The 26733-nt window shown below is 39.2% G+C and overlaps 1 protein-coding gene and 1 pseudogene across 2 annotated transcripts in view; both read right to left on the reverse strand.

Moving 5' to 3' along the window:
- The window catches only part of LOC141939781 (collagen alpha-4(VI) chain-like), a 45781-nt gene extending 19434 nt beyond the window's left edge, over nucleotides 1-26347 (reverse strand). The window contains exons 1-14 of one of the 2 annotated variants that reach the window (XM_074860214.1): nucleotides 26124-26347; nucleotides 17513-17862; nucleotides 14408-14486; nucleotides 13669-13814; nucleotides 13482-13574; nucleotides 11958-12011; nucleotides 9603-9674; nucleotides 9091-9117; nucleotides 6596-6640; nucleotides 6307-6360; nucleotides 5999-6061; nucleotides 4942-5007; nucleotides 3790-3843; nucleotides 2817-2852 (exon numbers count right to left, since the gene is read on the reverse strand). In XM_074860214.1, the coding sequence (XP_074716315.1) occupies nucleotides 2817-2852; nucleotides 3790-3843; nucleotides 4942-5007; nucleotides 5999-6061; nucleotides 6307-6360; nucleotides 6596-6640; nucleotides 9091-9117; nucleotides 9603-9674; nucleotides 11958-12011; nucleotides 13482-13574; nucleotides 13669-13814; nucleotides 14408-14486; nucleotides 17513-17862; nucleotides 26124-26298 (1314 nt within the window). In that variant the 5' untranslated portion in view covers nucleotides 26299-26347. Of the gene's footprint in view, nucleotides 1-2816; nucleotides 2853-3789; nucleotides 3844-4941; nucleotides 5008-5998; nucleotides 6062-6306; nucleotides 6361-6595; nucleotides 6641-9090; nucleotides 9118-9602; nucleotides 9675-11957; nucleotides 12012-13481; nucleotides 13575-13668; nucleotides 13815-14407; nucleotides 14487-17512; nucleotides 17863-18504; nucleotides 18543-26123 lie in introns of those variants that run through there. The other variant, XM_074860224.1, reaches the window with a different exon arrangement.
- Nucleotides 23734-25075, reverse strand: LOC141940162 (collagen alpha-4(VI) chain-like; annotated as a pseudogene).
- Nucleotides 26348-26733: the final 386 nt, after the last annotated feature.

Consider the following 26733-nt stretch of genomic DNA (forward strand, 5'->3'; position numbering starts at 1 on the left):
AAAAAATCAAATAGAAATAATTTCCACAAAAATCACTTTGACTGCAAAGAAAATGAAAAAATTTCTTAGGCACACTCTACTAGAATCAAAAACCAATAGAAAGTTTTCAGCTACTTTAACTTTGAATCAAACCCAGAAGAGTTGTTGTTCTTTTCTCCACCACCCCCCCCCGCCTTTCTTTTTCCTCTCTGTCATGTGTTCCTTAAGTTTATTCTCCTTTCTGTCTTCAGTATTTTGCTTTATTTTGCTTTGGGAACACAGTGTTGTTCTTGTCTGTGACTCTCAGGCTACACCACACCTTCTGTTCCTTCCACCCGCTGACTACTTCTGACTGTTTAGAATGGCTAGCTGTACTTTTTTTTTTTTTTTAAACTATTTCAAAAAATTAGTCTCCCTTTTATCACAAAAAGCAACAGACAATTGGAACTAGAAGTCCTGGGAAACTGTCCTTTACAGGATATGATGAAAAGTGGTGTGTTCATGTTGACTGGAAGGGAAGTTAACAACTTTTTGTTGACGCCGCCGTTATTTCAGTGCCTTTTATTAACAGCCAAACCTGTTACAAGTCCTTAGGCGTTAGCTGGGTGAATTCTGGCTCACTGCCTGTAATTTGATCATTTGTCTCTGAGTACATCACCACCAATACCTATCTTCATCTGAAAAAGGGATTCATTGCCATTCCATTCCACTCCAGCACAAAACCTTCCTCTCCAGAAGGACTGGCTGTATCATATTTCCTTAGAGCTGGATCCTGCAGTTCACAGAAGGGCCCTTAAAGACCCTACAAACATTAGGACTGCACAGTTCTGCTTCCAAGCCCTGGGACACCAGGAAGCGTGCACAGTGAAGTTCTCACACCTTGTGCTGAAAGAGCTGTGGTAGCTCTGCAACACTCTGCCATGCAAGAGATCTCGGTGGGAGGATACACACCCAAAATCTCACCCAAGGATGGATGCCAGTGTCATATTGCAGGGTTTACGTTCCATCTAGTTCCTCCAGGAGATGTGGAAGACAGAAGAGGGTAATTCTCTTTGTCATTCAATTTTTACACCTCTTCAGTGTACAGGCTATTTACATAAACTGTGCTCTGAACGTGGATTGGGACCTAGCTTCCAATGCCTACTGACCCACGCAGATGTTTTTTGTTATACTTTTAGAAGTCAAAGCTGATCATCAAGTGCTTAAATGAAAACAGTTTGGAAGTTCTCTGTTGCTGTGAGGTTCAGTCATCTCTCTTGTTCCCTATCACATTACAAAAGGGTAGCCTCATGACTGGAGGAGGGGGCCAAGTTCTCCTGCTTGTTAGTACAACAAAGATAAGGTACAAATCCATTTCCACAGACTTAAATTTTTGACCTGTTTTGACCTCATAGCTCACTTGGATTATTTCTTTCTGCTGGTACCTGACAGAAAAATGCAAACAAAAATTTTTAGAGTTCAGCAGCAATCAAATGGAAAAAAAAAGAAAGCACAAAATTACATAACTACTTAAGAAATGGATTTCTTATGTTCTCCAACACAGGGTAGAATTTCAAGACATATTCCATCCTGCAGGTAATGACAGTGTCACAGATGAAATTGTAATGTTTCCCTGGGTTTATATGCACTAAGATAAAGGATGAAATGCTACACCAAGGCATACACTATCTTCCTTATCTGTGTTAACTTTGCAGAGAGACTGGGTCAAATGTGAACTACTTGTACTAGAGCAATTTTCCTGGAGTGATCATACAACCCATACCTGAGAAAGCAAGCAATAAGATAGAGATAAGGGATAGATCTTGCACGCAGATGTATGGGAGTCATGGTTTTAGATGTTCTTATAGACTCCTGCCAGGATGATGGACAAAGGAAAATGTTTATTTACCCTTTCCAAAAAAAAAAAAAAAAAAAAAAAAAGGAAAAAAGAGAAAGAAATATAAGTCTTCTCAGGTTCCTAGAATCTTTTTACTTTCACTCTTGAATATATCTGCTTTTAGATTTTCTTTGATAACTGTATTTTGTCATTTATACTGAGACAAACAAGTTTTCTTTTCCAAGAACATTATCTAAAACTTCATTGAAGAGAATGGCAGTGATATCTTTACCAATTACATCTCAGGAAAGTTTCCTTTCATAGTCGCTCCATGGGGTGTAAGTCTAGGAAAACCAGGGCTACCACCTAACAATGACATAAGAGAATTTTCCACCAGAGGATCTTTCTGGAATGATCAATCAGCATGCACTGGGGTTGACCTATTCCTTACATCCTATACAAGCATTCAAACTACACTATATTCTCTTAGATATATACTTGAGAAACTAAATTGTTTTCAGAATCTTGATTCTTTTATATGCTTTGAGTCAGCTTTCAGAGCTTCAGTTAATACTCTGTTGTGTTTATATTTTCATAAAGTATCTTTTAGAACTTGCCTTAATTTTGCCTCTGCTGCATATGCGTGTCATGAATGTATCTGTGTGCAGGGAGCAAAGGAGGAAAAAACTGCCAAACTTTTGGCCTTATGCTGCAAGAATGCAGCCTGACTACTCATTCCCATTATCTTTAGCAATGGTCTTCTCCATCTACACTCCCACATTTGCCTTAATAATAAAAGTAACCATCCCTTCATTTCAATGAAAGCTTTTCAATTCTAAATCCTTTAAGTCAGGAGGGCCTCTGGTACATATACCTGAGAACCAAAGGTTACCTTGGCTAGAAACAGACTTTTGATGTGTCTTGGATCACACTGAAATTTCTCCCTTAAGAGGGGCAAAGAGGTGCTCAGGGTGCACATGTAGCTGCATATAGATACGTAGCAGCAGTGTCAGCCACTCACCTTTAGACCTGGGGGGCCTCTTCGACCTGCTGCACCCTAGGAAGGAGTGGCATGAGAGATTACAATCCAGAACACTGAGCAATATGTGAAACAACAGTTTATAATAAAATACATTACAAAATACAATCAAATACAGGTTATAGAAAGCAGAGATTATTTCCAAAGAACAATGAGAAAAGGGTGGATTTGGGACAAATTCTTACACAAGTAAGCCTTATCAAAAAAAAAAAGGCTTTAGACCCTCAGTGAGTGCAGAGGGAAGCCTTCTCAACAAAATTCTGGAAAACACCTTCCAGGTTACTTGCCCCTTGGCTGAAATAAAGAGAACAAGAGCCCTCTTCTCTCCCTCTGAGCTAAGAGGTCTGCACCACTTCCCGCTGCACACTGCTCAGCAGTACTAGTGAACATTACTGTTAAACCTCACATCGCTAGAGGCCTTTAGGATGTTTCTGCAGCCTAACTGAGGAGTGATCATCACTCCAGACTTTGGCATTAGGCACCTTTCTGACAGACTAGTAGAGGTGACTTCATAAGTTCCAGTCTCTAGTGGATTAAAAAGGGCAGCTCAGCTGCTAGTCAGTCTTTATACAGGCTTGAACGGGCATAGGGAACTTGCAGTCACAGGGAGGAAGAAGGGATAGATGTATTTATGGTGAGATTATGAAGCAATTAAGGCTCATAGAAAAGGTTGTATTGAGTTTAAGGCTTGTGACTTCACATGAATCAGACCTGAAATTATAGGACACCAAATTCCTGATTTTTAAAAAAACAAAACACAATGCAATACATATAAGCTACTAAATTTGAAGCCAAATATGTTTCACTATGAAAATTTTAGAAGATTTATGTTTCCTCTCAGTGCAGGAGTTTTAAGTGTGGGATAAAAGGAAGAGAGAAGATTTGGTTTTCTCAGTGGGAACCCCAGTGTATCTTGTATCAGTTACTTCCACCCTGTACTGATTACTGTTCTTACATCAGGGCCAGCATCACCCTGCTCTCCTTGGAGTCCATGTGGTCCCAGGTCTCCCTGCAAAACAAAGTAACGAACAAGCTCTTTAAATACGCTTTCTTTTTCTTATACATTCTTTACACATTACTTCTGTTTCTTCTCCTAAGTAATTCCATTGCAATCCGTTGTATCATGTTAAATGCTGATTCTTGCTTTCTGCAAATCATTTACAATGAAAAATTATAAACCAGAGCCATCATGCTTGCTTTGGATTTCCAATCCATCAGTTACTAAGAGCTGATATTTGGTCAAGTCTTTTGTGAAATCATTTTTGTTGACTTCAGCCTTCCAGCTGGACTTCTTAAGATGGGAAAATTTGATGAGGTTTGTTTCCAAAAAGTCATCAAAACACAATTATTCTCTAAAGAGTGACCCTTACAGTTTTTCTGCTGCTTTCAACACACTCTTCATAGACATATATGCACACACATGTGTCTGAACATGTGCAACAACCCTACTTGTTCAGACACAATCAAACTTGTAAAATAGAGGATTTTTCTCACATCTTGCTAGTTCTCACCCTCTTAAGCTTTCATCCACCATCACTTATATACTACTGTCCGACTGCTTACTATCTTTGCTTATTCTTTCCAAAAAGCACCCTGGTAAAATGGGCTGTGCTTTTCTGTTATGTTTTTTTTTCTTCAGTATCACTCAAGCACCTCTTAAAAATTCAGGTATCACTGTATAAGCACACATCCCAGCTCTTATGTTCTAGATACAGGTCAACCACCCTGAGGAAACAGCAGTTCCACAGTAAAATGAGTACAGTCTGCTGATACCCAATGCATTTTTCCCAGCATGGTTTTTAACAGTATCCATACAACCCATTACTAGAAGCCTCTGAGGCTGGTGATGCAAATCTGTGGTAGAATAATATATTTATACTAAATCCTATCTTCCCTTCGCTCTATTTATTGGAATATTTCCATAGTCTTTGTTAACCTTTTTAATTTTTTTTACACTATCAAGCACTTCTCAAAGCTTTCTGTGTTGCAGACATATACTAAAGGCAAAATACAAAACAGGAGAAAAGAGCTACTTAGTCACTGGACAGCCAGTAGAACTTAGCAATTACGCAAATCCTCTCTCCATAATAAAGAACTACTTGCTTACCTGCCGTGCTGAGTTTCCCTTTTCACCCTTAGGACCAGGAACATTATTGCTAGTCCCAGGATCTCCCTGGAAAAGTTAAGCAGAAAGCTCAGCATTTTCAGTGACCACACCTTTATTACTCTGAGTACAGGGGCAAGATAGGGAAGCAGAATTAAATGAGATATGTCATTGCAGCCAACAAAAAATACAAAGGCTATTTTAAATAAAGATACTTGTAAGAACACTATATAGGAAGTTCTGCAAAGCCCACAACTTCTTTTGCAAAGAGATGAAAAGAAATATTGCTAGTAGGCAACAAATTAAACTCTGAAAATGTGAAGCTGTTCTGGTTGTTTGGGTATAGTTAATTGAGTTAAGATCACAACTAGTTAGTGAGTGTCAGTTGGGGTTACACTAGAATGGAGTTCCATTTAGCCACTTAATGCTAGACACAGGTGAAATCCTGATCTCTCAAAGAGGCAAGTTACCATGACACCTGATTCTTTTTTAATTAGATGACAGAAGTCAACACTATATTTGACTGTTTGGAACAAAGGTCTTTGGAATATGTGTAAGAAGACTTAAAGTGGTGATACAAGAAATGCGTTGTCTCCATTGAAATTTTAGTCATCAGAGACTACATTTATACAGGGCTCTGGAGCATGCAAGGAAAAAAATGTCAGCTTGAAGAAGTAATTTGCCTTTGCAGCATTACAGATTGCTAACCGAGAGTCAGTGCACAGGGTTTTCAAGTGATCCAGAATTTCCTCTGTAGGGTGGGGACCACCAGGGAGGACTAAATAGCTCCAAAAGGAGTTATATTGCCCATGGTAAAAATAAGCAAACAAATAAATAAAAATGCAAGAAACAAGCAGGAGACCTGAGGCTTAAACACCTGCTTCAGTCCGTCTGCATCTAAAGAGTTCAGGACTCCTGGAATATGCCATACTTCTTGCAGAGTACTGCAACATCTAGGATTGTGAAAAAGTCTTCAAATCACATATATTTCAGGCAGCTGCATCACAAAAATCCAGGCATGAATCAGTGCAACCCAAGAAAAAAGAAGGAATACACTTACATGATCTCCTCTTAGGCCAGATTCTCCTCGTTCACCTGGTTCTCCTCTGGGGCCTTTTCTGCCCTAAATTCATAAAAAGAGCACAAGCAATTTGGGAACAGGTAGAAAAAGTATCTGTGGTAGAGGAAGACCAGATAACAGAACACAGATCTGTTTAAGTCAGTGGAGCTACACTGAACTACAACAGGAGCCATATCATATTGGAGAACAGGCAGCTATTAGAAACAACTCACAGGCATTACAGATAGCATTACACTTTGGAAATATGTTTCCATAAAATCTAAACATTACTATAAACGATACTTCACCCGTTTTCCCATGTTGCCTTTCTCTCCAGAAGGTCCAGGAAATCCATGTTCTCCCTAGACTCACAAAGGGCGAAGAAAGAAGAAAAAAATTAATGGTTGTTCCTTCTGTAAAATGTGGTTCCCAAATTTTGTGTGGCAGAATCCAGCTTCAATCAGATACGCAACTCTAAACACTAAACAACAGAGTTTCTGTTCAGGATTAAAGCCCATTCAAAGGCATAAAAATCCGTACTTTTGAACCCTGAGGTTGGTGTCTTTAATTGCACTGCACATTTAAAGCGACAATTACCTGCTCTCCAGCAGTGCCATCAAATCCATTCTCACCATGTTCACCCTGTAGCAATAAGCAAAAAAACCCCATTAGCATCAGTCCACTTGCCCCTTTGAGCAAGGGAAGAAGTGTTTACCCTGCTTTTGGAAACTTGAATAAGAATAGTGGGTTTTGATGACTAGCAAGAATAATAATTAAAAATAGGAATGAATAATTCAGATTTTTAATTAATTATTAACTTCTAAAACAAATCATCGTTAAGAACACTTAATAAGAACAGTGGTTATTAAAACTATAGATCTTAATCAGGATTTGAATTCTGCTTTTCCATCTGTTAGTTTTCAGATCTTTTTCCCAACTGCAGCACCTTCAAAATCTAGATATATTCCAAAACGTAATTACTAGTGTCTGATAATCTTCTAATTCTGGTGTCAGCCATCATGTGTGTTTGATTTATGCTTTTTTTTTTTTTTAAATAATTTTATACTATGAACAGTGCATTGAAAAGCTAGAAAGAATAACCATGATAAAAATAATTACAGGAGACTGATCTTAGGCTTTAGGACTTGTTAAAGAAACTTCATTACTGCCTCAGCAATGTGATGCTTGCTACATAAACAGCAGTCACATTCCCACTCAAACACACACTGCTCTTCTTGTCCCTTTGTCTGCAAAACCAAATCACATTGCAACCATTTGTGGAAGCCATTTTCTCACAAAACACCCATCCTAACCTTAGGGAGTTTGAGATGTTAATTTGTTGTTCAGATGAAGAGTGAGGATTCTGAATAGAGTTATAACTGCTAGAACCTTATCTCATTTATGTATGCTCCACAATGTTTTAGACCTGGCCAAACAACACACTCAATTTTTAAAGGATACTTTGAAGTGCTTCTTCTGTCTTTCTTTACTAGGATAAAAATGAAGGAATTAACTGTGATGTTTTTATTTGCAGTACAAAATGAAATCTGCAGAGACCACTACCCTGAAAGCTGAAAGGATATTCAACAAATCACTGGAAGGGGCACAAGAGAATGTTGTAAATGCTAGTTAAACCAACAGGAGTCTCACTTTGACAGAGACTACGGACACAATTGCTTTGTAGGTTTTGATGCTATATTGACTTTACAAAACCACCTAGTTAAAGTTCCTGAGGAAAATTTTCATTCATTTATAACAGTTTTGTGTGTACTACAAGAAAAATTAGATGGCTGTACATTTTAGTAAGATTAATACTTCACAGACAAGAATTTCTTGAATAAGCATTCCAGAAAAATTTTGAGCACTAAGAAATCATGACTTCTGTTCAAGCCCTCATTTTTCCCTCACTCATGTTCTGCTTCAGAAAATCTGAGCCAAACTTCGTAGTACTAAATATTCAATATTGTCTTTTTTTTCCTCTAAATAGCTATACTAAAATGCCTTGCAGACTGCAATAAACTGCCTCAACCTTACTAAGTTAGCAGTATTGAATCACATTTTTTATGTGCTGAAAGCTTCATATTTTTAGTTAAAATAAAATTAGTGGAGATAATGGCACAACACAGTTAAGACGTTTATATATTCATTGGACTTCAGTAGAGTTTGTGCTACTACTAAGTCCTACTGTACAATTCAACTTGGTCAAATTAAAATCATTAGCAAGCACTTTCCCTCTTCTATAATCTAAAAGGAGGACAAATTACTTCAGGGAACAGAGCAGAAAATGGAAAACAGAATAAAAACACATGGGAGGATTTAAAAAGGCAGTACAGAGCAGTATTTTAAATAGAGCTGAGGTATCAGAAACACCCTCTGAACTTTCTCACATGTACAGCTGCTCAGGTCTGGAAGCAAATATCTTCTGAGTCTTTGAGGCTCTTAAATCTTTTCTAGGAGTGGTTTTGTATCAAAATACCCAATACAATTTCAATTCATTTTAATTGCTCTAGCTTGGGAACTAATATTGCCATATTAGATCATTGTTTTCCAGGCTTCACATTTTACTAATGAATTGGTGACAATATCTTTGATGAACAGCTATGCTTGAAAGGTTAAATAAGCAGAGTTGCAAGATCAATGGATGACAAAAACAGCTGAAGATAAGTTGGATATCAAAAAAGGGTCAATAATGAATCAGTGAAAATGCTGTTCAAATCAGCAATAAATATTAGTCACAATCTTTTTTTCCCCTTTCTGCTCTGCTTCCTCAACAATTAGAATATAAGATTCAGCTGACCACCAAGATTACCACCTTGACAGATTATTAAAATAGCCAGTAAATAAATTCCTTTTCTGTCAGACTAAATCAACTATGACTGCAACCACGCTAAAAATACGAGACTGATAGTTTTTACCCTAATAGCTCACTTCAATCCATTTTTATACAACATAGCAAAAGTACATTAAATATTCTGAAGTTTTTACACTGTTTTCCTTCCTTGCTGATATTTTCATCCTACAAGGTAATATGAACTTAAAAGGAAGCAGAACACTGTTCTCAAAGAAAACTGATTACACATGAAAACACATACCTGACTTCCTCTATAGCCTCTCGCCCCCTGAAATTGAAAATAAACACAGATGAAATTTGGTGAAAGTATTTTTATTGATCTTGAGAATAAGAGCACAATAGCACGCTGCTTGCTGTGCAGAGGCATGCTGGGCTCAGTATTTGTAGTCCCTACTGTAAAACCCCCTACTGCCACATATGGGATTGACCCCTTTCCTGTGAGAAGACAGTATAGCCTTCACTTTCATTTCTGTTCTGTAAAGCTTTATAGCTTTAACTAAGGCCAGTCTGGATTTGGTGGTGGAAAAAGTCACTGGCAAGTTGCTGAGTCAGCAAACTACTTAGCAATTTGACCATGCTTCGGTTACATAAAGTACTTCTCAAAAAAAGACAGCAAAAATTGTCTGCTATTCTCACAGCTGGGTCTTGCTGTCCATCCATGCTTCAGGAAGACAGCACAGGCACTTGTCCTCAGTACAGAAAAGAGCTTTGTGGAAAACAAAATTAGGTAACACTTCAAAGTGACATACTTGCCTTATGGCCTCTGGCACCTGGACATCCCCTGTCTCCTTGAGTCCCATTGAAACCAACTGGGCCTCTCTCCCCCTAAGAAACAGAAAAGAATGTTCAGACTCATCCATACAATGATGGCTACTCATTAATTCATCATATAAGATTAAAGCAAGACAGAATTATATCACCATTCACTGCACTGAGGACACAAATGGAAGGATGAAATGTTCATCCTGGTCATAAGAGAACAGTCAATTACTAGTTTGAGTTGCACCTGGCTGTCTGCTCTCCCTATCCTGTCATGTTGTAGACTGGCCTACCAATCTCTGACTGAAATCTCTGTACTTGAAGGTAGGCCTTAGGGTGGGTTGTTTTTTAACTGAATATTGAATGACTTTCCTCTAGTCACTGATCTCTGAACCTATTATTAACCAGGTTAGGATGAAAGTTCTTAAAATGGAAACAGAGCAGCATCTCCCAGCAGATCCCCTTAAAATTGCTGTCTAAAAAGGTAAACAATGACAAACAAATGAGAACACACAGTAAATATGAGAGTTCCTCTACTACCATGCAAAAGGGAAGACAAACTTGAAGAGCCTAAGATCAGAAGAACAAAGACCATTCTCTTTCTTTTCTCATCTTTAAAGAAAGGTCTCTCGAAACTAGCAGAAAAGCAACATGGATCACATTCTAGCTTAAGGTGGACAATGGTGCCACAGAACCACACCACAGTATGAAAAAACAGAAGTTTAAGCATTTTGGGCTGGCTGCATTGCCTATGTGAAACATTAAGACTAATTCCTGAGCTGTGTACTACATCATGATAAACCAAAGCTGTCCAGCATGATCTCCTCAACCTCCTTTCCTTGGGGCATCTTCTGTAGTCCATTATCAGCAGTCTGCTTTCTGCTGTGCATTCACTACATTCAACTGGTTTGGATGTTTTGAATTCTTATCTTGTGGATGGAAAAAAATTTAGCCTTTAGCAAGGAAAACGTACAACTTATAGGCTTCACACATAAGAGATGGAGAAAGTTTCTGAAAGTGTAGACATAACTTCTCACCCTTCCACAGTAAAGAGAAGGAAAATGAAGGGACCTGCAAATTCAGAAACAAGACTTCCGTAATTTATCTGTTCTAGAATATTATTCTCAGAAAGTCAAAAATAGAAATTCAATTTCATAGACAAAAACAAATTCTAAGTTGTTTTTGCTCCCTCACCACTTCAAAAAAATACAAGATTTAGAATCTTTCCATTCAAAATGCTGTGGTGAAAAATTTGGGACATCCCATTTCAATATGTTCAAAATGTTTCTCATTTTGAAAAACACTCAGGGTTTGAATTTTAATCCCTAATTCTATCATGTCATTCTTAACTGTGAAAGGATGTGAAAGCAGTCCTATTTCTGAGTAACATAAATATTTTTAAGTCATTCTGGAATTTGCTTATATGGCATTTTATTCTATCGTTCAGCAAATCAGATCACCTGAAAAAAAATTAAATTATGTGGAAACTGCTCCAGTAGTTACAGCCAGTGATTCCAAAGAAACAGTAAAACCACAACCACTATGCTCTTTCTTGATAACCCCAGATGACAACTGTTCTTTTCCACTACTGCCTTTCTCTGAATAGACAGTAGGCTTGCCACCGGCTGCCTCACCAAAGGCAAATTCAGGCTGACCAATCTACTGTGAGAACTGGGACTACTGCAATGTGGATTTTACAGTTATGTAGAGAGAGAAATCCCCAGCTGATTCTTTTGTTTGCAGACTTCTCACCTGTATTTAGGAGCAATATTCATGTCACGGGTGCAGTGTTGTAAACCTAGTTCTGTGTTTATGGTGCTAAGGAAATTATGTCTTTTTCTTTGCAGGATATTTGTTTGTTTCTAGGCAGCAAAAGAGAAAGAACTCCTAGTGGGTTGAGCTGTGGCTTATGCACATTATGTTCGAGTTTATGTCAGGAACAGCACACCACAAAGGATTTGTAAATCAGCAAAACACACGACAAAATTTAGCTTTGTTATCCAGTCATAAGATATTCACTTATGCTAAGAAGGGAAGGGATAGGTTTTTCTATAAGAACTATCAGCACAGAATCAGTACAGTCTGTCATGAAAAATGAGTGTATGAGTTAGCCATGAATATGCCACATAAAATGCTGTTGTGTGATTCTTTCTAATTGATTCTGTTTCTGCATTCGAAGTTATTACTAACTATGGTGAGGTGCAGATGCATAGAGAATCAAGTCTATATATTTACTTTCAGATACATGTTGCTTAAAGACATCAATGAGCACTGAGTAAATGAGTAAGTGCAGACAGGTTCAGGCACCAACCAACATCATTTTAGCAGGAAGGAATAATGTTTACTTACAATCCCACCTTCCTCACCAGGATGGCCAGGAGATCCTCTGTAACCTGTACTTCCCTGAAAAACAGGAACTTAAGAGATAAGTAACACTGTTCTCCAAGCACACAGGGTTACTTTCTATCAGATTACTCTGCACATAGAGATAGAAAACATTTTCTGAAAATTAGACCTGGCTATGCTGAGGAGGGTAGGCTCCATCAACTACATTTACACAGACACTCTGCACAGTCCTACATACTTGACATGGCTGTGAAAGAAAACAAAACAAAAAAACCTCAAACCACAACAATGTTCAATATAAAATTTCTGTATGCTATTTCAGGAAACTGCCTGATGGGTTAACAAAGCTCATTGGGATATTTAGTCACATTAAATGTCTTCCTTAGTGATTTGGAAAAGGAAGCATTATACAGTAATGAAATTCTAAGATGTAATGAAAAAAATAAGGAGTTGAAAACTTGTTAGAACAAAGATATTGCAATATCCTACAAAGACTTTTAGGAATATTGCAACTTTGTATTTGAAGTCATGCAAACCCATACCCTCAGGGCAAAAACTTGAACAGAGCAAATGTAGAACAAATGGAATTTCTAGGAATGAAAATGAACAAAAATAAGACACGAATTTGTGCTGCAAAAACATGCTTTTACAATTGAAGGCTGTACAACCTAGGCATCATGCCTGCCCACCTGCAAAACAACTATGTCTATATTCTGAACACTGTTTTGTCTAAGCATGTTAATCTAGACATTTTAGTAAAACAGAAAAGTGTAAGAAAACCAACAAGAGAAATGGAAGAAATCAGTAAATTGGTTTATAAATAAATGTTAGAAGATTATACTTTTGCTAAGAGATAATCAAAATTTCATTTAACTGCAAGCACATAACTGAAGAGTGTGAACTACAGGTGTAATTTACTTAGTATGTTACTGGAATAAGTAGAAACGATGGAATGAATAGTAGTCAAATGGAGACTACATATACTAGAAACCTTAATAAAATAAAAACTAGGATGCTGTAGAAGTGGCAATATCTGTAATATTTGAAAGGCTTAAAACAGTATAAAATTTTAAAAGAAATAATGTAAATTAGTACTGTATTGGGTAAGAAGAAACATATAGAAGATGATATTTGGAATAACCAGAGGCAGAAAAGGATAAGGCTTACACGTAGTAAAGAAGGATTATTTTCTACTCTTAGCTTGTCGGCTGGAAGTTTCTCATTCACAATGGCTAATAAGCTTCTTGGTTAATCAGACTTAATTTTTTTAATCCCTCTCCATTTTCTACTGAATTGGTGAAGCAGAGTGCTTAATGATTTTTATATGTACAAATGATTTTCACTACGAAAATACTTTTGTAATAGGAACATGCAACAGAGAAACGATCACATTTCATGTTTCTCCTTCATCTTTCCTAACAGCAAAGGTCACGGGCACATGCATGCATGCTCTGAAACATTACAAAAAATGAAAACACTTTGAAAAATAAAGCAAATCTTAAGTAATGTCTATCTTAGCTCTCCTACCTTCATTCCAGGACTTCCCTGGCCACCATGATCACCATTTTCTCCAAGACATTTACAAACAACTTTACAGCATTTCCTTTCTGCAACAGTATCCTGAAAAGACAAGAAGCATTTCATTTATGTATATTAATCATAAAACAAAGACTGATTTTTTTCCCCCTTTAGTTTATATCACAGAAGGACTTACAAGGTTTCTCTGCAAGATGTTTGCAATCTCTGCAAACCCAATACTCAGAGGTTCGTTGTATCCAAACCCTCTGCCAAACTCTATTTCCCGAAGTTCAGTCAAGTTCTGTGTATTGTCCAGGCCAACTAATAGAAGCGCATCAAGACCTTCAATGTAAGCATAGATTTAAAGTGGTGAATGCCTGAACTATGTTATTTAACCAACAGTACCATTGTGAATAACAGCAGATCTCTGAAAGACTTACATTTCATGGCTTCAGCACAGTTTGTTAAAACAAATCAGGCTATTGAGAACAATGTACAAGAGAAAAAAACAGACCAGTAATTTTCCAATCAAATTCTCTCCCCATTTGTCAGACCAGGCTGCTACTCAGTGCCCAAACAGAAATGTAAAACTGTTTTCTCCTGCAGAAGTCAGAGTTGGGTCTAACCTCTGGTGCTGTGCTCATCAGTGAGTGGGGCTGTCCCGAACTGCCCCAGCTGCTGGATCTGGACTGCAGAAACCAGAACCATCCCAGGCCCTCTGCACCCCTAGGCATGTTTCTGGCATCATCTGCCAAACAGTGTCAAGCCATCTTGTACACTGGTTCACATAGAGAAGCAAACACTCTCCCAGTGACTCCTGAGGAGTGCCATATGAGCGTGGAGAGGTAATGTTATGTGGAAAAGTTGCAGCATGGAAGCAATACATTGGGCCATTGGTAGTAGGAGGCTGGAGCATCAGTGCGGTATTGCAATACCTTTAAGGCAAAGCGAGTCAGCTGCTTTTCTGAGATCTTCCAGTGAATCATCCAGCCCATCTGAAAATACTAACAGAACCTGTCAGGAAAGGGAGTAATGTCAAGTCAATTGAGAAGAGACAAAAAAGTACAGTTTGCCTTGAAAATGGACTATGTGGTGGTCAAATTGCACTATACCATGGTACATCTGAAACATGGGCTGGAAAAAGTGCTGAGGAGCAAGGAGAACAGAACACAAAAACCTCTCTTCCCTGACAGCATTCTCATTTGAGGGATTTGTCTTGCTGACCAGTTCATAGCATTGCTATCAGTTGTATCTGTCATCACCTTAGTATGCTAGGCGGAAGGCCAATTCTGCTGTGACTTATCCAGTGAAGAGCTTTCTCTGATGTCAGAAGAGTTCTCCTATATGTGAATGTGGAGAAGAATTTAGAGCAAACAAAAATTTTCTTTTCTGCAAGAGCAGCTCCAGTTGGCTGTCAACCGAGCCACAGCAGGAAGTGCATCCTCTCTGGGTCCAATCCTCCCTCCCCACAGATGCTTATGTCCCCTTGCCCTTTCTACATCGGCCGTGCATCACCCTACTCCACACTCTGCCATATTTTTCCTTGTTAGGACACATAAGGCTTAGCTCACACAAGGACACTAATCCTGAACCTTTGTATTGGCTTCATTCCCACCTTTTCAGGCCAAAGAGCTATAGTTAAGCCTCTTTTAAGGCTGAGGAAAGTACAATTTCTCACAGTTCCCCTTCAAGCTACCAGTCTTTTCCCATTTCTCTCCTCAGCTTCCCCCTTCAAACCAGCAGAAATCTTCTCAGGCCTTGCTCATCCAGTGGATTAGGTTTCTCAGAAAGAGGCTGCACTTAATTGTTCAGAGTCTCTCCTGTCCCCAGTGATAATGATTTTAAGTCCTCCTAAACCCTCTGACACACAAGTGGACAAGCACAGCTAGAGCTCCTTCCCTCCCATCCTTCTTATTTTACATTCCCTATACAATGCACAGCTTCAACCAATGAGAACTCTGTCACTTCTGTTAAGGTAAATCTTTTCACCGGTGACAAAGGCAAATGAAGTGACTGCCAAATTAATTATCCCACTTCTGTTCTAAAGCAGCAAGGAGACCAGAATTTAAAAGTGGGCAGAGTTAACTGGTTTTGGTGGTGGAAAGTTCCCAAACATCCAATATGGATGCCCTGGTATTGATTCTACATTTGCTCAAGCAGAGTGTGATACAGTGGAGAGCTGGACCATAAATGGTCAAACACATCACAGACTGTTAGAAACAACATTGCAGATCTGGGCTTGATGCTTCTTTTCTGACAATTTTTTCATTTTAAAAACATGGGGGGGGGGAGGGAATGTGGGGTGTTAGTGTGGGCAGCATTGTATATGTTTACAAAGCTTTTATTTATATAAAACACTTGTTGGAAGACATCTGAGTCTTGCTTTGTCAAACATGCTGGTCTAACTCTTCTGCTGAAAAATAAATAATAAAGAAAAGAAGAAATGCAAACAACAGAGAATCACTATACCTGATGAGGTTTATAACTAATAATCTTTACAGAACAAGCATGTTACTGCTCAGGATCCTAGGGAGATTAAATTGTGATTTCATATGCATGATAAAGTCTTGTATTTTCAATTTACACATAAACAACATCAGAAAGGAATATTAATCCACTGGTAAAGTGTTGAGATATGCAGCTTATTTATTTCCAGTAATAATGCAGAAAGAAGCCTTGCTTAACTCTAATCTTCCTCAGGGATCTAACAGAATTGGCAATTAGAAGAAAAAAAAAAAAAAGCACTACTTTTATGTTATGTCAAACAAGTTCTCTCGACTAAGGCCCAAAAGAATCAAAATCGTACGTGGTCATGTTCCCCGTTCAGAATAAAATGACATTTTAAGAAATTTTGGAGAAAAATTATTATTAAATATGCACCAAATTACAACCTGAATTGGTAAGCCATATCTATGCAAATGCAGTAAAAAACAGATTACCAACTTTCATCTGAAAGCAGGGGAACTCATAACAATGCGACTTTCTTGCTCCATACCAGATTAAAACTAACATCTTCTAAAAATTAAAATAAGGTTCACAGAGGAAACCCCTCATATTTTGCAAGGCCTAACTTGTCCTTCCTCAGTAGGAAGGTCTTCCTGCATGGAGACCTTAGTAAGTGATAATATTCAAACAACTACTACAGAACATGCTCAGCGTTTACTGAGTCAGTGTCTTATTAAGAATAAACTGTCAGGGCAATGACCCTGAAACACTCCGGTGAGATCTAACTTTCTTTCACCTAAGGGGAAAGATTCCCCATTCACTTCAGAAGGCATTAGATCAAGCCTTATGCTTCTCCCTTCACCCCACTTCAAGAAGGATGAATTAACTGCAGCGTCTATTTTCCTGATCCTTGGTTATCCATGAGCAGAACTCAGCTTTGTTATTTGAAATTATCTGACAAATTAACTACACAAATAAAATTCTGTAAACAAATTTCTTGGATGATGGTTTCTGTGCCTTCTGCTTAGTGCTGTCATTATTCTGGACAGAGATTTGGGATCAGGATTTAGAGTTTCTAAAGGAGAACTGTTTCCACTACTCAAAGTACATTCCGTGGTAGATGTAAGAAGGTTTTCTGTATGAATACTCATGATCATTTGTATTAACCCAAATGTTCTGGATACCAGCTCACTGCAGGAGTGCCTAGGGAATCAGGCCTGATATATGCAGTTATATCAGGGTGAATGACAGAACAGGAGGTTTTATATAACCATAAAGAAACACGTTTTTACCATGAGGGTGACTGAGCACTGGCACATGTTCCCTAGAGAGGTTGTGGAGTCTCCATTCTTGAATATACTCAAAAGCCATCTGGACACATTCCTGGGTAGCCTGCTCTAGCTGACCCTCCTTGAGTACGGAGGACAAGGTGACTTCCAGAGGTTCCTTCCAACCTCAACCATTCTGTGATTCTGCTTATTGGATTCACCGGTTCCTGAACTCACTTTTTGTCTCCCTGAAACACTCAGCATCAGGGTCTGTAAACATCAAACTGCATAATTTTTCCAACATATATCTTCATACCATTAAGTTACCTTAACTTTAGCAAAGGTCACACTAAAGAACTTCTCCTCAAGTGCCTGGAAGAAGTCTGCATTCAGGTAGGTGTCCACAGTAGCCTGTGCATCTAAGAACCTCTGGATGATCTCTTCATTATAGTCTTCAAAATCAGAGTCAAAGATGAATTGTCTGGTCTGTGTCAATACTTGGAACTTGAATCTAATGTTGACTGGAGAACCAGCATTACAGCTGGTATTTGGCAGCAATTTCAACTGGAGTAAAAGCTTGGGGAGGAATGCTTGCAATTTCTGTTTCAGAAGCACTGTGGATGCCGGCTGCATACGCCTTGAAATATCAATTGCTACAGAAAGATCTATGTCACAATCTGAAAAAAAGTAAAAGAAACAAGAAACTATAAACATACTCTATTTATGATCTTGTCTTTTGTAAGAATCATGGGAGCAGACCAAGATTCAATATGGTAGATTTAAAACCAGAAGTCAGAATCAGTGAGAGAGGTTTTCCATAAACATAAAATACCATCAGCCCACCAGTTTCAGATTTGCAGATACTAAGGACTACGTTACTAGACGTGTGTACATACGCAAACTGCAGAACAGGTCACTGTTCTCCAGCTGTCAAATGTCCTCAAAGGGCCTAAACTTGCAAATATTTCCATGAGCTTTGCTACCAACTGAGAATGTGCAACACATATTCCAATTGCAATGGGAAGCTTGATGGCTTACTGTGCTTTATCACTTTGTCACAAGACCAGATGATACATACAAATGTAGAACAACAGGCCAAAGAAACAAACATGAGAGAAAGAGGCAGCATTGCCTACATGCAATGTCATATATCCACTGTGAATAAAGCTGCTGTAAGGTGAGGGCTACCTCAGTTAGGGAATTGCTTGCATAGCTCCTGATAATAACAGCAAATACTGTGATGTGGTTAATTCCTCCCCCCTCCCCAATCATCTTGCCTTCATTAAGCAGCTAAACCACTTAGCTTATTTCTTCTGTACCTGGATTCTTCATGTGTCATGCTCAATCTTATTCTGTGCCCCCAGATGAATTATCATCCATTGTTGTATCTCTGCAAGGAAGTCAGAGGCATGCAATTTTATCTGTAAAACAGTACTCTCCCTAATTTTGTTCCTTCTTCACCTACTGACTCTGAAACACTTAAACACAAGGTTGTTTTCCATGTTTGCTAGTTTGGGCTAATTCCTGTAGACCATTATTTGATATAAGCTTCGTTACAGTTTTCCAGGTTTTCCCTCACTCATGAAAAAGATTAACGTGTTCAGCTCTAACCAAATACATCCATAAATAATTTTATCTCAGAGTGGCCATCGTTCCGTTTCAGTATTTTCACTTGCAGTACAAACTGCCCCCTAGAGGGTGTGATTTGCTGGTAAGCAGCATGAAAATCTTTAAATGTAAAAGCTGACGTTGAATGAGCTTTTATGGCTAAAAAATCCGACATTCAGGCCTCAGAGCAACATAGGAAATCTATACAGCTTTTCTGCTTAGTCTGCAACAAGAAAAAATTTCTCTTAAACCGTTAAATATATCTACACACACATGTATGTCTGCACACACCCCCCTCAGTCATGCCCCTTAGCCAGGTCATCAGGCTGATTTTGACAGAACATCCATGATACAAAGACCATCATTAGTTCAGGGAACAACACTTCTCTAATTGTGCAGGATGGTTCCAATTAAACATCTCCATGAACATAAATTAGCTATTTCTTCCAGTATGTGTTGATGTCCAGCCCACACACAGTAAGTTTTCACAATGAGATTTTTCTAACATCTGGGGCTTTTTAATCACATAGTTTGGAGGCAGTGCAAAGTGCAACCCTGGAGTTAGCAGTTTAGCCCTGACAATTGGTCATCGACACTGCCTAGGTCTTAAAACATTCCCTGCCAACTCCCCAGTGTACCAGCAATAATACCAAAACAGCAGTAAAGCATTCCCTTTTGTGCTACTGTCTTGTGCGTGAGACTGTGTACAACAGCTTCTGGTAGGTACTCGATACTCTGTTGATAATGTCTATTAATTTGCAGGGGTAAACACCTCCATGCAGCTAACCTCTTTTTCTAATCACCTGTTCTCCCACACACATCCACATTGCTAAACTGCCCCATCTTAACTTCTGAAAAGGTATCTTTTTCCTCTGTTGATGTTCCATACTTTGAATACAGTTTTTTAAATCTGAAAAATCTGGCAGTTTAAAAGAAGGTGACTAGAGAAAGGGGAATTAATAGATTTATTACAGAAAAGGTCAGCAAATATAGGAAAACAGATGACAGAAAAAGATAAAACAGGCTTCACAGGAAGTTGATCTTGCTTTATGAGACAAATTTATGCAGAACTTAACAATAAATACACGCATCGGTGAGATCAAAGCAATATGCTTTCCTTAACTTCTCTCTCTCTAAACAAGCATGCCTGTATAGATATAGTTTACTGCTGTATCTCCCGTTAAATCTCCCTGTTCTCTGGCCATGAAACACCAGGAGGTGCTACTGCATCAGCCACCGTCACGCTGTTCCATGGCAGTGCACTCCACTTCCACAGCAGCCCTCTCTCATTCTCTGCTCTCAGGAGCAGGGGGATGCCTTTTCAGCTAGAGGTTTGCTCAGCTCCTGATGGGAAAAAGAGGGGGTGGGGATGCAGAGCTCATACTGAAACAGGCCCAGCTGTCCTCCTCTCTGAAAACCACTCGAGCAGGTATAATTCACACAGAGAGTAGCTTCTGGCTTTAGGAGGGGAGGCTCAGCTCTTCATTTTGGCCCCCAGCACCCCAGTAAACACCAGCCAGTTTTAGGATGTTTAAGATTTCATGAGCCCAGAGTGCAGGAGAGGCAAAGTTACCTATTTGTTCAGCTGTTGTTACAAAAAGCCTTAGACAAGCAGTGTGGTCATCCCAGTGTTCGTTTCCCACAGTAAGTTTCTGGTCACTAAGGGAATGAAACCCAGAGAAATGGGTTGAATCGATTTTATGGCATAACAAAGAGAACAGTGAGCATGTATCCAAGATGTATAAAACATCACCTATATGGTGAAAACACAGGGAAGACAACAAGGAGCTTTAAAGGGCAGACACAGTCCCTGTAAGGATGGGCACAGAGAAGAACTGCTCCAGAACTGTCACCTCCTGCTATCCCCAATCAGTGCCATCCAGTCACACCACAGTAGGGCCCCCTCACCTTCAGCAGAGGAAGAGCTCAGCTTTTGATTTGCCATTCACTACATTTTTCTTTTTGCAACTTAACAAACACATCTACAGTATCATATTAGAACATATCCGGCATGAATATGTCATTTTAAAGAGCAATTGTGTATGTTTTCTGCTTCAATCTTCCCACATGACAAGGTGACTGATACTGCAACACCAAGTCGGAATAAACTCAGAATCAAAACCAGCATCTGACATCTGATAAAAGTTGCTACATCAATCAAAGGCAATACTGAACCTTTATTTTCTTTGGGGCTGGGAGCTTCTCAGGTTGTGTGGCATCCAAACTACTGTTGCTAGCAAGAAGATGTAGTTAAGAGACACCACCTGATGTCTCATATATAGGGAAAGCCTTTGGGTAGCATCTCAGCATTACTGTGGATTTGCTGCTCGCACCTTGCCAATACCTCCCACATATCCAAGGACAGATTTTCTCACACCCCCTCTCCACAATGCCTCTGTGAGACTTAAGTTTTGTCAACACTTGTGACGATCCCACTGAAGCAGTATGGTCAGCTGCAGATGACAAAGTTAGGTTTTTGGAAGGCTCTTTTTTAAATATCATGGAAATGTCTGTTACTCTCTTTTGATTAGGATACCTTGGACATATCTGCTCTGGCTCCTTTCAGACACTGAGGAGCTATGAATATGAATACTGGATGTGAAGCACTGTCTTACCTCAGAAGCTATTTACCATAGCAAAGAGTGTAACAGTTCTTGACTGAAGCAAGGTACAAGTCTAGAAAGTTGCAAGACTGAGTAACCTGAGCAGTATTCTTTGGTAAAACAGTTGCATTGCTGTCCAGCTAGCTCAGGTACTTTAATCAGGGACCACATGTAGCCTTGTGGATATTCACCATTATATACCCAACAAAACATTTGTTAGTTACCCTGGCCAGGGAAACGTTTGGATTCACAGACCTGATTGAAAAATACTCCGCTTGATGGTTTTCAGTGCATCAAGGTTTTCCACTGGGAACACTCTCCTTGCATCACCAGCTATTAAAAGCAGCTCAAAGGAATTTATAATCCCTATGTCAACTGCAAAGACATGGATCCCATCACCTCTCCAAGCCACTGCTGCATCCTCCACCATGTCAGCAGAGTAGCCACCTGTATTCACAAGGTTCTGTGAGACTCCCCAGCTCTTGCAGCCTCCATCGGCAGGCTGGAAAAGGCTCTGGACAAGCCCCAGCCCTTTGCTAGTGAACACAGAGGACTGCAATTGCTCGATTCTGTTGATCTGTTCCTTTATTATGGTGTTAGTATAGAACTCATTAAGAGAAAATTCTTTCTGGGGCTCTTGGCTGTACTGGACTATTCCAACATGTACTTTGTCTCTAGAAATAACAAAGCTGTCCACAACTTCCACCATGAAGGTCTTCATGATAGATAAGTTATTTTGATATGCTTTCTGATCTGTCTATCAGGAATACCAGATCTGTCACTTGCCTGCTGCAAACTTAGGGAAAAATAAACAGACAGACAAAAAACCCAACTAGTGAGGAACATAACCTTGGCAGTGTTTACTCTTGTCCTTGTTCCCGGCAGTTAGTCACAGCAGCTGTTCACAGTAAGGCCGTGCAAGGCCAGCCCATGACCTCTCCTACCTCAACCCAGAGACCTTCCATGCATAGATAAAATCCATCCTTTTCCACTATTAACTTGCAGAGGAAATCACAGATCTTTACATATCATCTAGAAGAACAGCTGGGAGAATCATAACAAGACAGAGTTTGTAACAAAAGACAAACCCTCAGCTGAGGGAGGCCAGACATTACCTAGCGGTAAGTCAGACTAACTACCCCACTCATGCTCTTGCTACCTGAAGGGCCATTGTGAGGAAAAAAATGCTTGAACTGCATGACTGCTGTGGAGAAAGACAGCATGTTGGTAACCCTGAAGTGGAGAGAATTCTGGCAAGTCATTTTCATTGCAAAAGCAGGGTTCCCTAGCATTTTTATTGGCAGTGCATCACAGCCCGGTGCAAAGAGTAATCTTTCTTGACCTTCAGAGTAATCTCTTTAAGTTCTGTTCTGCTTGCTTTGTTCACTCTAACAGCAGTTACGTTGATTCCACCTCCTTTCAAAGCTTTTATGGCCATGGGAAGGTTGGCTTTACCCAGTGGTACAGTTCATTCACTAGTAAGAATAAGGATCCTGGTGGCAGCAAGGGAAGATGCATGCCCACCAAATCTCTGCCTGGCAAAGCTCAAAGCCCTTGCTGTGAAGGGCTGGCCTGGCAGAGGCTTCTCTGCTCCTCTACTCTGAGACTCAAGGGAGGATGAATTCAGTGAGAAATGCATCTCCCACTTGGAGCTACAGACCAAAACACCAAACTGAACTTTATCCACCTCAACCACTGAGTCATTAACTACTATGAGTCACTATACATCTTTGAACTGCAGGTCTGTAACACTAGAGGATCTACGCACTACATGGGGGCTATGGGACCCCTAGCCCCTAAGCCTGACCCTGACCCTTAACCCTGACCTCTGACTGTGACCTCCGGTGCCTGAGCCTGACCCCTGAGCCTTGTTCTAAGCAGGGCAGCTCTTACCTTGATGATAAGCACCATACCTTAACTGGCCCCTTGGCCACACTACAGGAAAGTCTGCAAGACACATGCTTTTCCCACTCTCCTGCAGAGTGACGGTTAATCAGGACACCCAAGGATGTTAGGAAAGTTATTCTGTAGTTAAATACAATCTCTCCTATGGCCATTTTCTAAAAAAATAAAAAATTAAAAAAAATAATCAAGCAAAATTGTCCTGTCAGAACAGGCAATTCCACACCAGCCAACCCCTCTAAACCACTGCTCAGCTCCCCTTGGTTAATGCAGGTAATTAGAACAAACTGTGCATAGGCAAGTATTGCCACCACACAGCCAAAGGTGGTAAATATTTTGTCCCTATAGCACCTCTGTAAAAGCACAGCTGCCAGCCATTTGCACTCTGATCTTCCCTCACAGTCACCTGAGAAGATATTCTGGATTACCAGTGAGTTAGAAGCTACTCAGGCTGCTGGTTTTGCTCTGGTGATACCTCATACCAGCTGACACATTTGGACCAAGGTCATAAAGCTTCTGAAGCGAGGCTTCCATATCACTGACAACATTTTGATGGAGAGAGTCAATGTTCTCCCCTTCATAAGTCTGGGAAACTGTGCTAGAGGAGACTCTCACATTTTCTTCTTCCATATCAAAGAATACAACATCAGCTGAGACAACTTTACCCCTATCTCTTAACTTCTAGGCTGCCTCCATGATACTGTCTCTGGATCCAGAGGGTGTGATGACCACTACAACATGTGGAGTGCCTTCACTGAGCTGGCTTCCAGCACCATCCATGAAAAAGGTTTCCTGCAAAAACTTCACGGCACTTCCCGTCCTCAATGAGCCTCCAATAAATGCAATGCTGTGCTGAATGTGGTCAAGCACCTCTTCTTTATTTTCATATGTGTTCAGTAAAAACTCCACCTCTCCTATGCCACTAAACTGGGCTAAGCCAGTCTTATATTTGTTAGGCCCAACATCTAGCTGACTATTTGGGAGATGAAATGTTTTACTTTCCCAAAGGTTGAAGGGCTCATGTTCTCAGTGGAGTCAACAAGGAAAACAACATCAGGATATTGTATTGCAAATGCTGCACAGAAGGGGAAAAAGTACACCCAGACCTGGCTTTGAACGTAAGCTAAACTAAAATGACAACCTTTTCATTGATCTCTACAATTTTAAGTTTAGACTGAAGTTTTAAGTCTACAGCATACCATTAAGCACGCTATATAATTGCTATAATGCTGTATTTTGACAAATTAAAGACTTCTAGTGAAACTAACCCTGCAAAAAAAGTCCTAAGAAAAATGTCTTAAGAAATTCTACATCTGACAGTATTTATGTAGATAAAAGTTTCATCCTCCTTCCACCGAATCCTCTACTTCTGACTGTGGGAGTGAGACTGCATGCTTTACCATTCCATTCCTTTGATACTCCATTAACTCCATTAGTGTCTTCTACATCACTACTGGAATCTAGGTTGCATCCAAGAACTCAACCTATTTGAGCACTTCAGAATACACCTACCTTTATAACAACTCCATGAGGAGCTGATGCAAAGCAAAGACAGTCCCTCTGAATATCAGAGGAGGCAGCAGAACATGAACAAATTGATTCTCACTTCACTTACAGTCAGTGAAAAAAGATATATGTATCTGGAGGGCATATCAGATGCAAAACAAATGAAACTGGACCTAAATGCATCCTTCAGTGTAACAGTGATGGAGAAGGGGATTAAAGCCAAGTACCTAACTATCAGCATAAATTCTAACCCCTGACCTTTTCTCTTCATTGAGAAAAACTAGTGGAGGTATCCACACTGACCTCTGCAAAAGCATAAAAAATTTCCTTTTTAAGTTATAACTACACTACATTTTAAACATTCATCACTGTTTTAAACACCAATTTTTCACTCAGATTTTAGTTTTGCTACCATGTCTCTCTTATATCGCTCTCCCTTTCACCATTCAACAATAACAGTCCTTAAAGAAACAGGGAAAATATATTTTCTGTGAATTTTGCTGTTCAGCAAATGTATTGAAAAGGAAAATATTATTTCCCTTCAGTTTTGTAGCTCCTAGAATGTTCAATTTCTGAACCAGGTTTTTGGAGAATTAAGAGTTACCAAAAGCATAGCTTAATCAAGAAATAACTCTCTATTCAACTGTTCAATGACATCAAAACAAAACATTTTCTAAAAAAGACTCCACCAGTTCCAACAAGGTGAAACTGAATGTACTTCATAGAATGTGTGAATCTGACCATTAATTTCTTTGCAATACATTAAGGCTCAGCTTCAGAGAACACTGAACATAAGCTTACCCTCTTATTCTAACAATTAAACCTCGCTGACTTCAATGCAGACACTGAAATGTGTTAAAAAGAACAGGGATGTCATCCTGAACTGCAACCTAACTCAAAAGTAGCCCCATTGTTTTCAGTCACGTTACATGACAGTAACACTAATGTAAACGACATCACAAGACCTTCAGGAAACTTTTGCTTTGTAATTGAGAGTGTGATACCAAATTTGAAAATGCTAAATCCTGTGACTTATCTTGCTTTTGGTGGTCTTACAATTGTAAGAATTTTTCATTGCTTTTTAAAATATGGAACATCAGCATGCAAACTTTAATAAGGCGTTGCATTTAATTTTGCATTTTTTTAGGACAACTCTCCTATCCTAGTTTAAATATATGTATAAAAACACGCCACGTTACCCCTAGTTATACAAAGAATAAACTGTCATCAATTCTTCATCTCTCTCTGGCACTGGATATAAATGGTAAAAATTAGTTTTGCTATCAACTTGAAGAAGAGTCATTTCTTTAGTGTATTACCAGTCTGCTGTGCATCTATAGAGCAGAGGGTGGAAACAAAGAGAACAAGAAGTGGTTTCCAGTCATCCATTTTGAAAACCTCCCTAGAAAAAAACAAACAAAGACAGTAAGAAATACAAAGCATAATTTCCTCAGAAAGAGATTTTTTTAATTGTGGAGGAATGGATAAGTGCATTTTATTAACGACATGGAGGCTTTCTAGTTGTGTGCAATTTAAAGCAGCACTTTAAATTCATATTTTTCTTCCCTCAGCTTTTAACATACAGGCTTTGAACACAGAGTTGTTAGAGTTTGACACTGATGTACAGCATATAACCAAAATGAACTGTTCACTGCTCTGCTCTCACAATCATGCTTTGTTCTGATTCACACAGCTATATGTACCACGATCCAAAATCCAGCTAAAAGCAAGCTATTCACAGTGCAAGATTAATGGGAGTTATGCTCCTAAGATTCCCCTCCAGCCTTGAAATTTCTCACCCACACATCAATTTAAAAGAAAAATTTGGTGGTGGTATCTACATACAATACATGTAGAGAAGAACAAGTATTCATTTACAAATTAAATATGCCAGTTGGCCAGTAATGAAGACACTTGCCATATAAAAGT

The sequence above is a fragment of the Strix uralensis genome, chromosome 1 (genome assembly GCF_047716275.1).
Source record: "Strix uralensis isolate ZFMK-TIS-50842 chromosome 1, bStrUra1, whole genome shotgun sequence".
In the NCBI taxonomy this organism is placed as follows: Eukaryota; Metazoa; Chordata; class Aves; order Strigiformes; family Strigidae; genus Strix; species Strix uralensis.